General features: G+C 39.9%; 2 protein-coding genes across 2 annotated transcripts in view; one reads left to right on the plus strand and one right to left on the minus strand.

Annotated features, from left to right (window-relative positions):
- Positions 1 to 12,575, plus strand: part of cmc1 (C-x(9)-C motif containing 1) — a 226,517-nt gene that overhangs the window by 96,574 nt on the left and 117,368 nt on the right. The gene's annotated exons all lie outside the window — the stretch shown is intronic.
- LOC127600276 (eomesodermin-like) lies at positions 1,964 to 7,213 on the minus strand. The gene is made up of 7 exons (XM_052064731.1): positions 7,109 to 7,213; positions 5,531 to 6,118; positions 5,189 to 5,343; positions 4,986 to 5,107; positions 4,067 to 4,225; positions 3,825 to 3,886; positions 1,964 to 3,258 (listed from the first exon to the last, which is right to left on the minus strand). The coding sequence occupies exons 2-7, from the start codon at positions 6,025 to 6,027 to the stop codon at positions 2,484 to 2,486; spliced, it is 1,770 nt and encodes a 589-aa protein (XP_051920691.1). The 5' UTR covers positions 6,028 to 6,118; positions 7,109 to 7,213; the 3' UTR covers positions 1,964 to 2,483.

The raw sequence follows: 12,575 nt of genomic DNA on the forward strand, positions 1-12,575 counted from the left end.
GCTTGAACCTCACTAGGGTCGCGGGGGGTGCTGGAGCCCATCCCAGCCGTCTCCGGGCAGTAGGCGGGGGACACCCTGAATCGGTTGCCAGCCAATCGCAGGGCACACATAGACGAACAACCATCCACGCCTAGGGACAATTTAGAGTGTTCAATCAGCCTGCCATGCAAATTTTTGGAATGTGGGAGGAAACCGGAGCACGCGGAGAAAACACACGCAGGCCCGGGGAGAACATGCAAACTCCACACAGGGAGGCCGGAGCTGGAATCGAACCCGGGACCTCTGCTCTGTGAAGCCGACGTGCTAACCACTGGACTACTGGGGCGCATTTTTCTCCCATTAAGCTTTAATAGATCTGTTACATTTAGAGTAGGTACAACAAAACAGTCTATACATCTTTAAGTCAGTAGTTTGGTAATCAATTCATCAGTTGACGAATTGAAATATTTCTCTACTGTTATTTGTGTGTGTGAGGGCGGGGCCAGTTGGGTAGTAGGTGACGTCAGTGAAAGGGGAAGAGCGGGGAGGAAAAGCTTGGCTCTGACAGATAATTTTTGTGTGGAGCGGATGGGCGTGAGTTGTGGCCATCAGCAGCTCTCGCGTGTATGTGTTCTGTTGCCGTTTTGTCTTTTCAAACGTGCGAATAGATTGCATTAGCGACTGTGCGCATCCTTGACGTCACTGAAGGGCATTACAATTAAGCGCTTTATTACAGCTGCCGTTGTTGTGAAAGCGCTATATAAATCAGCATGTATTGTATATATTGTATTGTTCGGCGCAAGACTGCATGATGGAATTCAACTGCAAATACTGACGGATATTTGTGTTCTTCACAACAATTTTCACCCTAAATTCATGAAAATTAAACATTTCTCTACTATTAATGTTATTAATATTATTATTTAGTATAAGACCCCAGTTCAGCAACATTTTTTCGTAGCCAGTGATAATTTTTGATCGGTTCCCCGCGAGCCATGAATAATACCTTTTTTCCATAAAAGTACAGGAGGGCAAGGATTAAACCATTCATTTTCAATTGTCTATATATTGCTCTTGCTCTTTTACATGAAAATAATATGTTTTCTTTCGTCTTAAACTTATCAGATTTAGGGTTATACCAAAAAGAAGTGAAGGAAACATTTTTGCAATCTTCAGCAATCATTTCCTGCTCCAGAACATCCGAATACACTCCATCTTTCTTATAAACCAGTCATATGCTAAATAATGTGCGAAGACATCTGATATCCCTACTCCAATCATTCTTCCTTAAAGACATACATTCTTTTGAGGTGAATTCATTTTTTAATCTGAATGGCTGGTGTTGAAGAGAGAGGAGCATCGGCGCGGAGTGCGGGTGGGTATTTGGAGCGGCGTGTCGGTGCTTGAAAGTGGCGACAGGAGAACTGAACCAATCTCCGTATTCGTATTCGGTTCTTGTTCGCGTTGTAATTTATTTGTGTGGCGCCTCTGATCCATTAGTGAAAGGAGACTTTGATTCTCTCATCTTTCATCCTTAACGGCTTCTAACAACCAGGCGTATGTAGGAATAGTTTTTACGATTGGAGAATTGTTTTGTGTTCTGTTGTATTATTATTTTATGTGAAATATTCTGGAAAGTTGTTTGTTGCAGCTGTAGCTGTTGTGTGATGTAAATAAAGATATATTCTTGTGTTATTAGTGTATTATCTTTCCATAGGAACAAAGTAAATTGATTAACTTCCTTGAACCATTTCTGAGAGTTTTTGAAATCAGAAGCAGAAATTAAAAAAAAAGTCTTAGGAGAATATGCTGTATATTAGTTTTGTATTCCATTACAAACATGCAGAGACTCAAAGAGAGATATCAGAAGGAGTGTGTTCAAGGGCACCAGATTATAATAATAATACATCACATTTGTAAGCGCCTTTCACAACAGTCAGAAAGGAGATGCGTAACATGCATGAACTGAAGCTAGCAAAACATGTTGCAAGTTAATATATTTATTTGCACTTCAACCAAATGCTTGTATGAAATACATGCAAGATTGTTTGGAAAATAATTTTCCATCTATTCCATAGAGGACAAAGGCTTTTTTAGTATCAAACATCAGAACGTCGGAAATGTGTAAGCAGCATACCCTTTTTCACATTTGACATTACATTAGTTTTATACTGCCATTCAGTAAATAATCTGGAAACGGCAAACCTCAACGCAAAGGCAAATTCTGTAATGAGTAGAGAATTAAATTTACAAAACATCGTTGAATACATTTACTTCAAATACTTAAAATCAATGTACAGCCCAAAGTCTCACCTGTAAATCACATAATGGGGTGGTAAAATAATGCAGGAAAAGTACCGATCACTTTGTGCCATAACTCTGTCTTCCAACTTTTAATTCAAATGAATAAATAATATCTGTGTTATTTCATTTGTACACAGAAAACGGATCACAGCAGAGACAAATGAGGTGTGTGCATGTCACAAAAACATTCTACAGTATGCTCAATAACTTGTGTAAAAGGAATAGAAAGATGCCATCCCTTTGGATGAAGGTGCTTCCTTGCAATAGGAGCCACTGGCAACAGAGACGATGTCCTCACATTTAATGTCAACGGGTGAGTCCTCTGTGCTTGTCCCATTAAGAGACAAACGCCTTCGCTTGCAGACTGGCGTATAGGAATCACTCTTGACAAGAGATAGAGAAGACGGCTGTGTCTCTGCCCATGAAGACATCAGGCCTCCACCAGTCACCTCATCTTCGAACTGTGGATTCACCTTATCAGAATCCTCGGGGAAACCAGCAGTGGGACTGGGCCTCGGTGACCAAGGCAGACATGGAGTCATCTTTCTCTGGTACGCTGCCCTAGGGCCCCACACATTTGCCATGTCGCTGAAAGGAGAGTCTGGGTAGTAGCTGAGACCATGGGATGATTGCATGGAAAGTGATTTGATACCATAAGGTAGCAGGGAGCTGGAGTAGTCCCCCTCATATGGTGTCAGGTCTAACTTGTGGCTGGTGCTGCCGCTTGTCCCATGTTGCATGGCTGTGACAAACCATCGCTGAGAGGCTCCGTCTTCCGTCTGAGGTGAGAGAAGACTGCTGGTTTGAGGCACAGCTCGCTCACTGTTGTAGAAACGCTTTTGTGTATAGTTGTTGACAAACTGGTCCTGTAAGAGGGGCTGCATGGTGTAGCGGGCACTGGGGACAATTTGGTGGGCACGGGAAGAGTGGGTCGGGGAAGGGGTGAGGCGGTCGTAGTCGGGAGTTGTGTACATGCTGAAAAATAAAAAAGCTCATAAATATGCTGCAAAAGAAAGTCTGTTGTAAAATAAAACTGAACAAATACATCAGTCCACCCATTTTCTATTCCGCTTACAATAAACACACACACACACACAAATATATATATATATAATGAAAAACATGCGAAAAAGAAGTTGACTATAGCGATATCAGTATCCTTGCGATATTTAACCTAAAGAAAAGAAATTATGTTTTATGTAACAGAATCAAAAAAGAGCACTTTTTCATGCTACAAATTGAAAGAAGATCAGTGTGTTCTTCGCTAATTAATTGTGCCTCCCCTAGAAAATGTTCAACTAATGGGTGGTGATGCTCATTTAAGTTTGGTCAAATTCAGATAAAAGCTCACAATTCCAAAACCAAATTTTTAAAATATGTCGCTGTGATCTGCATATTGCATAGGCCATTATTGCAATATCGATATTAAAAAAAAAACAACAAGAACAAGGCTTCCTTGACCATGGAAGATTAGTGTGAAAAACAAATGTTTTATATTTTTAGACCATATTTGGCAACAAAAAATACAACTCAATACTCACGAATCATAATTATCTCTGAATCCTTTGGCAAAAGGGTTGTGGTCAATTTTCAGCTGTGTAATCTACAGATAAAATAGGACAGAATGTCAGGAATTAAAGTACTGTGTAATCCTCTTGTGGGAAACAATACATAATGCCCAGTGACTGACACTGATTACATTGAAATTTGAAACATAACACACCCAACAGACAAAAAATGGCTTTTGGCTTTCCTCCCCGTCATTTTACTTTTTCTTTCTTACGTCAGTGTTCTGGTAAGCAGTGACTGCTATGAATTGAGTCTCCGGAAATATGAATCTCTGAGTCTTTGGATCAGTGTTGAAGTCCTCCACACTGTTCTCGGTCACCTCCACGACGTGCAGCCTGGGCTGATACTTGTGTAAGGACTGTAATATGATCATCTGCAGACATGCACATTGTAGGACAATACAATGGTTGTTTTTGTTTTTGAAATCTGTAATCTGTGTGTGTGTGTGTGTGTGTGTACAGTATCTATATTTATCTGTATCTCTCTCTCTCTCTCTCTCTCTCTCTCTCTCTCTCTCTCTCTCTCTCTCTCTCTCTCTCTATATATATATATATACTGTATATATATATATATTTCTATATATCTCTATCTATCTATATCTATCTATATCTATATATCTATATGTATCTATCTCTCTCTCGCTCTCTCTATATATCTATAGATAGATAGATAGATAGATAGATAGATAGATAGATAGATAGATAGATAGATAGATAGATAGATAGATAGATAGATAGATAGATAGATAGATAGATAGATAGATAGATAGATAGATAGATAGATAGATAGATAGATAGATAGATAGATAGATAGATAGATGGAAGGTAGCAACACACATTAAAACACACACACACACACATTCCATGCGTGCATGCATAGTTACGTGTGTGACACTATTTAGTATTTTCCCTGGATGTTGCGAAACAAAAATCTATAATTATTCTTGCAAAATATTACAAATGCTATCTAAATTGGCTCTGTATCGTGATTTATGGCTTGATAGAATTAAATTGAAATTATACTTGCAATTCAAGTTTTTTAAACAGAACGGCTTATCACTCATATACAGTATACATGATATCTATATTTGTAAAAAAAACTTGTTCAACATAAATAATGAACTGTTTATTTACCTGTGATATGCTTTGATTTGTGCCTTTGTTGTTGGTGAGTTTCAGTTTGCTGAAGGAGATTTCTTGTCTCATCCAGTGGGCTCCTGTGTTTGGAGATTCTGGGTGGATGTACACTTTGTTCCCTATCAAATTAACAGATCCAAGATTTCTTCAAAAGTACACAATTGGTTGGATTCGATTTGTGGTATGGCAGCGAGCGGTACCTTGGCTGCTATTGTCTGCTTTACCACAAGTGACCCACTTGCCACCTTGAAATCTCCAGTGGTTTGGATCTGCCAGTACCACCTCCACATATACGTTGTAGTAAGCAGTCAGGCTTAGACCTGCAATGTTAAAACTCAGAAACGGGAACATTCGCCTGCAAAAACAAATGTCTAAATATATAATCCAAGAAAAAGCAATTGCGTGTGTTTTTTTTTATCTGCCATTTTAATTATGATGCATGTGTATACCAAACGGAAATACAAGAACTGCAAATGTCATAAACTGTTTGTTCAACGAAATATTCTGAGATACATTGTAATCGACCAGTGGTGTCATCTGACCTGCCCTGCTTGGTGATGATCATCTCGGTTTGGTTTCGGTGGAATTTAAGCCACAGAGCCCGGTTGCACAGGTCGACGTGCGCCCTGTTCGCACGGATGGCGACGCTGCCCAGTGCCGGGCCTGATCCGCTGTACTGCGCGTATAGGCAGCCGGGGCTCTGCCCGAGCTGGTAGGCCGGACTGAAGTGACCGCGCGGACCAGCGCTTGGGGAGAATCCCACGGAACCCAAGTGAAGAGATGTCGGGTACCTGGCTGTGCTGGACGAGGCGTAGATACTCCCGCTCGGGCTGTACGGAATGAAGGAGCAAGGCGTAGTTGAGTCTGCGGTGGGTTTGGGCGCCGTGGGCGGACTGTAGTAGCGTTCCGGGCCGAACCCGTATTCCGGGTATCGGCTGCCAGCGGCGGGCTGTTTGCCTCCTGAAAGTGGAGACTTGCGCCTCTCTTCCACTGAGTCTTTGGAGGAAAATAAGTCAGTCTTCCCCTCAGCACCGAGCATGATTTAATCAGCGCATGGGATACGAGATGGAACTATTGTGGTGGTGGTGGGGTTAGGGGTGTTCTTCTTCGCCTGGGGCCAACAGTTGGACCTAAAACAGACAGACAAATCAGGTGGGACGGTGACCAAATGAAACGTCGACTCATACAGAATCTGATTGTTGATTCTATCTATCTATCTATCTATCTATCTATCTATCTATCTATCTATCTATCTATCTATCTATCTATCTATCTATCTATCTATCTATCTATCTATCTATCTATCTATCTATCTATCTATCTATCTATCTATCTATCTATCTATCTAGTATGACACATGGAAAAAATCGAATGTAATGAAATCTATCAAATGAAATGTGAGAAATATATTAACGATAGCTGTAGAGCGTCAAAGTAATACGAGCGTCTAAATCCATCCCACGAGAGCTATGAAGAGAGCTAAATTATATGTTTGTGAAAGTTTTGTTCTAGTTTATATTAACTCAAGTTCTGGTCCGTCACACAATGATCAGCTTTGTTGAGATGTTTGTGGAAAAATATGATGAACGCTCATCCAAGACGATTTGTAACCGACATTAACCACCAAATTCCATTAAGCAAATACCCTCGCGATTTTAGTAATGTACACACTATATCAGCGACAAAAACATGTTTACGCAGCCGTGCATTTGTGACATGATCTTGAGCGTATGTGATAAAACAATTCCACGCGTTCTTGTTTTCCACCGCTATGCTGCCGCTAATCCCGTTTTATTATTCATTCAATGAATTATTTTTTTTATTCATTCAATTTCTGATGTGATTCTGGGTCCCAAGGGGATGCCTGATGTGAAAACGGGAAATAGGCAATTATTTTTCCGTTCTAAGAAACCTGTGATGTTCCATAGATCAGACAGCCGTGCATGTAAGGGAATCCATATAGGCTTGTCTTGTAAAATATTGTAAACATTCTTAAACAAACAAACAATAAGTTTGAAAAATAAAACTGTCAATCATATTTTACGTGTCTTGAAGTTGTGATATGTATGATCAGTTTATGAAATGACAAAAATCCAATAATATTAAATAAATAATCTTACCAAGAGGTATTTTCCACTTGTCCAGTTCGCACATCAGCAAATGAGAACAAATGGCTTTAAATAGAAGAGTTCATGCTACATGACATGACGTTGCGTTGGTCGGGTCCTTGTGGCCACAGCTTCCTTGCAAGCAGCCTGTTCTCCCCCAACATTCCCTCCCGTCCCTCGTTTCTGGGGGAGGGGCACAGGATCCTCAGCATCACAGTGACAGTCGTGAGCAAAACTACTCCTCATCCATTCTTCTCATAGACCTCACAGAGGCTTTCACTGTGTATTAGTATGTAATTACTTTCATTTTCATTAATTACATTTAGTTAATTCCATTTATGAATTAATAAAAACAGACAATTTGTTTTTATGATACATGTGCTACAAACAAGAATAATTAAAAGCACAATATTCTATGTTTGTTATTTTGTTTTAAAAAATTACATATTCTACCCTAGGTAAAGTGTAACCAAATCCTGATACAGTTGACCATATTTTGCATTAGCAAAATGATACTTTACCCTTCATAGTAGAATGTTTAGGGTGTGGTAAAATACAATCCATCTCGGACATCGTGTAAATAAGCAAGACTGCAAAACAGAAAACACAGACAGAATCCTCTCATGCAGAGAGAAGGTAAACTGTATCTGATTGGAGATTCGGTTTGACACAATGTCGATCAAAACAATAAATGCTCAAGGTGGGGAATGGGAAAGGTGTCATTGAAAGACAGAATCAAATCATGAAAAATACATCATGGTCACAGTAAAAAGAGTAAAGCAGTCTCTTACTAGGTTTGGGTTATATATTTGTCAACCTTTCTTGGCAATATTGCATTACCCCCTCATCCCCCTTAAATAGGTTGACAAGGTCTGCTTTGAAACTGGTCCACACACTATTTTGTGTGTATTAAAAAAGATGTCAAACAATACAGGCAGTTGTTTTGGGGTTGTGGCTTTGACAATCGGCAAAATACATAAAGTGGTTTTTGCAGAAAAGTACAAAGAATTCAAAGATGATCTTGGAAGTGGTCAACTTTTGCACTGTCCTCTCCGCAAGTCTCAAGTTCCTCCACTTCCCCAGTTCAAAGGGAACCGGAATTAGTTCAGATCATACTGCATTCGTGTGATAATGAGACACCTTTGAGTTGTGCCATCCACTCAAGAAGGGTGGGCCAGACAAGACTCAGCTGCTGATGCTTGTTTTGAGACGTTTGCATGTAAAAGGCAGAGAGGATTGCTGAGGAGGCTCGCCACCTCAGAAATAAGCACTTCTGACATCAAACACGGCAAATCAACTATAAGGGAAAACAATGCAAACTCGTCTGATACAACTTAGACACGTGTGCTGATTACACTGATAGTGATAAATGAATGTGGTTGTTGATTAATTCTGGAAGTCACGAATAAAGTTCAAATTCACAGAGATTGGCGTGAATATATGCCTTTGGTTATCCAAAATGAAACGGTTACGTTTGTCTGAACAAAATGCAGGAGACTTTTTTTTTTACTGTATACCACTCATTTTACAGTATTTTCTAACCATGATATTCCGATATAATTTGGTCATTTCTAAATGGGGGATTATAGTAATGCGCTAAACTTTGATAAACAATTGGTTTTGAGAATGATTTTCATTTTTTCACTATTCGATTGCTATATGAATATTGAGCGATAAGGTCAAGGTCAAGGTCATCTTTATTGTCAAATATGCCTACATATGACATGCAGCATAGATGAAATTTCTTTCTCTCAATCCTCAGTGCACATATGCATGCAAATGTGCTGTGCATTAAACACACAGCTAAGAAGATAGCAACTACACTGTATAAAAACACATAATATGCAATCTGAACAGGATAAACAAAACAGGATAAACAATATAGATGATATAGACAATACAAACATCATAAACAATGGGACTTGTGGCTATTGTGGGTAAAGTGAGGTAGTGCATTGTGCAATACGCAATACGCACATGTCGCATATTGAGGGGAGGGTCATAGTCTGTGACAGGAGGCAGGGGTCGGGCAGAGGCAGAGGGTGGGGAGTGCGGGCAGAGCAGGGAGAGAGTTGAGTCTCCTGACTGCCCGGTGGAAGAAACTGTCTTTGAGCCTGCTGGTTCGGCCACGGCGACTTTGCAATTTCCTTCCCAACGGCAGCAGGCTGAAGAGGCTGTGGGATGGGTGGGTGGGGTCACCTGCGATCCGGATGGCTTGGCGGGTCAGACGGGAGTCGTAGATGTCCAGGAGTGGTGGAAGATAATATGTTCTCATTAGTAATGGGACGATGATACCTCAAGGAGGTATTGACCCACTTCACAAACTGTGTCAGCACTATATTGACACTGTTGGTCACCCAATAGTGACCCCTGCAGTAGTTATAAAATCATTGCAGGTAAAGAAATTCCTTGTTTGTTTAAATACTGAACTGAGTTGGTCTGTAAAATATAGCAAATTTGAGTTACAATTCAGATTTTTAACTTGAAGAAAATGTTGGTTAAATCATGTGAAATAAAAGACAAAAGTAATTAGTTTATGAATTTTTATTGAGGAACAAAAGTTTTTGGAGTGTCTCTGCTCCAAGGCGATTCCTCCTCTTCGACACCAGCTCTCCAGCCTCAGAAAATACTCTTTCACATGGTTCAGATGACAATCGTGAGCAGAAAGTTTTAAATGAAAGTTGATGCAGATGTGGATATATTTTCTGGTTCCATTTCCAATATTGTAAAGGGTCTTGGTTTCTGGGTATGTTTGCTTCTGACAGGCAGTATTGAACTTTAATTATGGAAGATCTCACAATTACAAGATAAAATGAATAAAGCAACTGTAAGACTCTTTAACTTACTATCATATGGATAACAGGCAGTGGCGTTCCGTGAGGGCCAGCAAGGCGTTCTCTGCTGGCTTAAACATTCTCAGAAAAGTAAATTTAATAAATTTATTTTTCTGGGAATAACAAAAAATTAATTTGTTATTTTATTTTCATAAATATGCAATCAAAATTATTCTATGTATTCTTTACGTCATATTATTTCCACTTATTTTAAATAACATTGAAAGCCACTCGATAAATAACTCATTTATTATGGTAGAGTTTTTAACCAATCATGTTTCAGCTAGCTTGTGTTGCCAGGTAAATTAAACTTGCTCGGGGCCTTCAAATTAAATAGAGCAGGCCCCTGAGCGCTGTAAGTGAACGGGCGCAGTCAGGTTGCAATAGTCTGAGACTCGTGATCTGACTCGTCTGCCAGCTACAAGGGCTTACGTCGAGGCTGGACGTGCACATTCGGTGATTGGATTATCGCCTGCTAGAGCTATCACTGCATTTTAACCCAAAATGGCTGATCTGGTTGCAGAACTACTTTCCACACAATTTTCAAGACGGGCCTTTCACGAAAAGCTGGATATGCTGGAGGCTGTAAATTTCCCCAGTGTGGGACGAATAAAGGATATCTTATCTTATCTTATATTGTGCGAAGAGGTCGCCCAACTCCTGCGCTAGCTAGCCTATCCCAGCAAGGAAAAGGGTTTTCCGTCATTTTCAGACGAGCAATCATGAACGGTACCCGTGGCTCACACAATCCGAGAAACGCTCCAAATTGTATTGCTGTGAATGCCTATTGCTCGCAACTGACCTATTTGGTGTTTGGAGCCACACTGGATTTACCAATTTAAGTTGTTTTACCAAGGCAGCAAGGAAACATCAGAGCACGGCTGGGCACTTACAAGTTACGGTGCGTTTAAAAACGTTTGGGGACACTCGCTCACTGCAGCGAGTGCAGTGAGCTCTGCAGCTCAGTGAACAGGCACTACTTTGGTGAGTAAATGAATTTTATTTTACATTGCTTCTTGTCATTTTATTTCATTCGTATTAAATTAATGGTAACGAAATAAAATGACAAAGATACAAAAATGTATCAAATAAATCTGCTCACCTGCAATTTATAAAGGTGCATTGTAGTCACCTTCATGCACGAAAGTTAATTCAATCTCAGCTGCTCAACATTGTCAGTTATTTGCTATTATATAGCCGATTCTCAAAATGCAAATGATCTGTTTACTTTATTTTCAAATAATAGTTATTAATAATATAATTTTGTTATTGTTTGGTTGGTGTCTTATATGCAACTGCGACATTGCACAATTTATTGGACTGACTTGTTTAACCCTTGGGTCCTTCAAATGAAAAAAACCCTAAGTTACGCATTTTACAATTTTTGTAATGATGTATTTTGTGTTATACAAACATTCTTTTTTTTCAAACACTCAGAATGTTCAGAGGCATCTGTGCTATCCATACATATATAGTTTTTATTAGTTCTTTGGGATTTTTTATTCGTTATTTTTTGCAAAAGGAAAAAAAAAATTGTGTCTGGAGGTCCCAACCAAGCCCTACTAACAATCCCGACCGGACCTGTTCATGTAAAATGCAGTGGTTTGAAGCCTCCTGCAAAAACGCAAACTCATTTGCGATCCTCTGGCGCCACCTAAAAGTTGCACAATTGGAATGACCTCAAACCAACAATGTGGCATGCATACGTCTGTCCAAGCGAAAACAAAGCGATTGACGTAAAAATCGCGTGAAATGCATGGTTACACATTAGGTTTACGATCCATTCAAAAATATGAATTATAATGGGTCTCTATGGTGCAAAATAAGTAAATTGTGAAGATTACGGAATCAAAACCTTTTTTATTATTGCTGCAATGCCTGAGAATTATCAGCCGGTAACGTCATGAAATTTAGGCCATTTTAGAACCCCCCCCATACGTTTCAGCACTCTCGTGTTTTTTCCGAATGCCTTTGCATTTGATTCAAAGACATAATTTTACATTTATCGCAAGCGGTGGACGACAAGGGTTAAGATCACACAACGTAATTTGGGTGGCATTTTATTTCGTATTTTTAAATCATCTTTTTATTTTTGACAATATCAGTAAATTTAGTTTCCTGCTCTTAATTGTGAATGCATACTTGATGGTTTTAAATGCTCCTGAAATTAAGTGCTGCTTGACGAGCCTACATTGTGTTAATGCAGGGGTGCCCAAACTTTTTGGATCGAAGATCTACTTTTCGATCAACTAACCTCCCGGGATCTACCCTTACCAGCGCGAGCATGCGCATGCGCACGCGCACAAACACACACACACACACATACACACACACACACACACACACACACACACACACACACACACACACATACACACACACACACACACACACACACACACACACACACACACACACACGGCCATGATGAGAAACAGCCTGAAACAGAGGCATGCCACACACTTTAGCAGCCTGTTAACTATCGTAGCTCACACGTACCGTTTTAAAGTGCTTCCCAGGGCCCTCCTAGATTCCTATTCTTTGCTCGTACCCTCAGTGAATTGTACAAGAAGCAAACTCTGAATGAGAATCACAACGATAAAAGATTTAGCGCAACAGCTCTGATCACAAGCTGCAATTGCAAA

This window comes from Hippocampus zosterae, chromosome 5 (genome assembly GCF_025434085.1).
Source record: "Hippocampus zosterae strain Florida chromosome 5, ASM2543408v3, whole genome shotgun sequence".
NCBI classification, from domain to species: domain Eukaryota; kingdom Metazoa; phylum Chordata; class Actinopteri; order Syngnathiformes; family Syngnathidae; genus Hippocampus; species Hippocampus zosterae.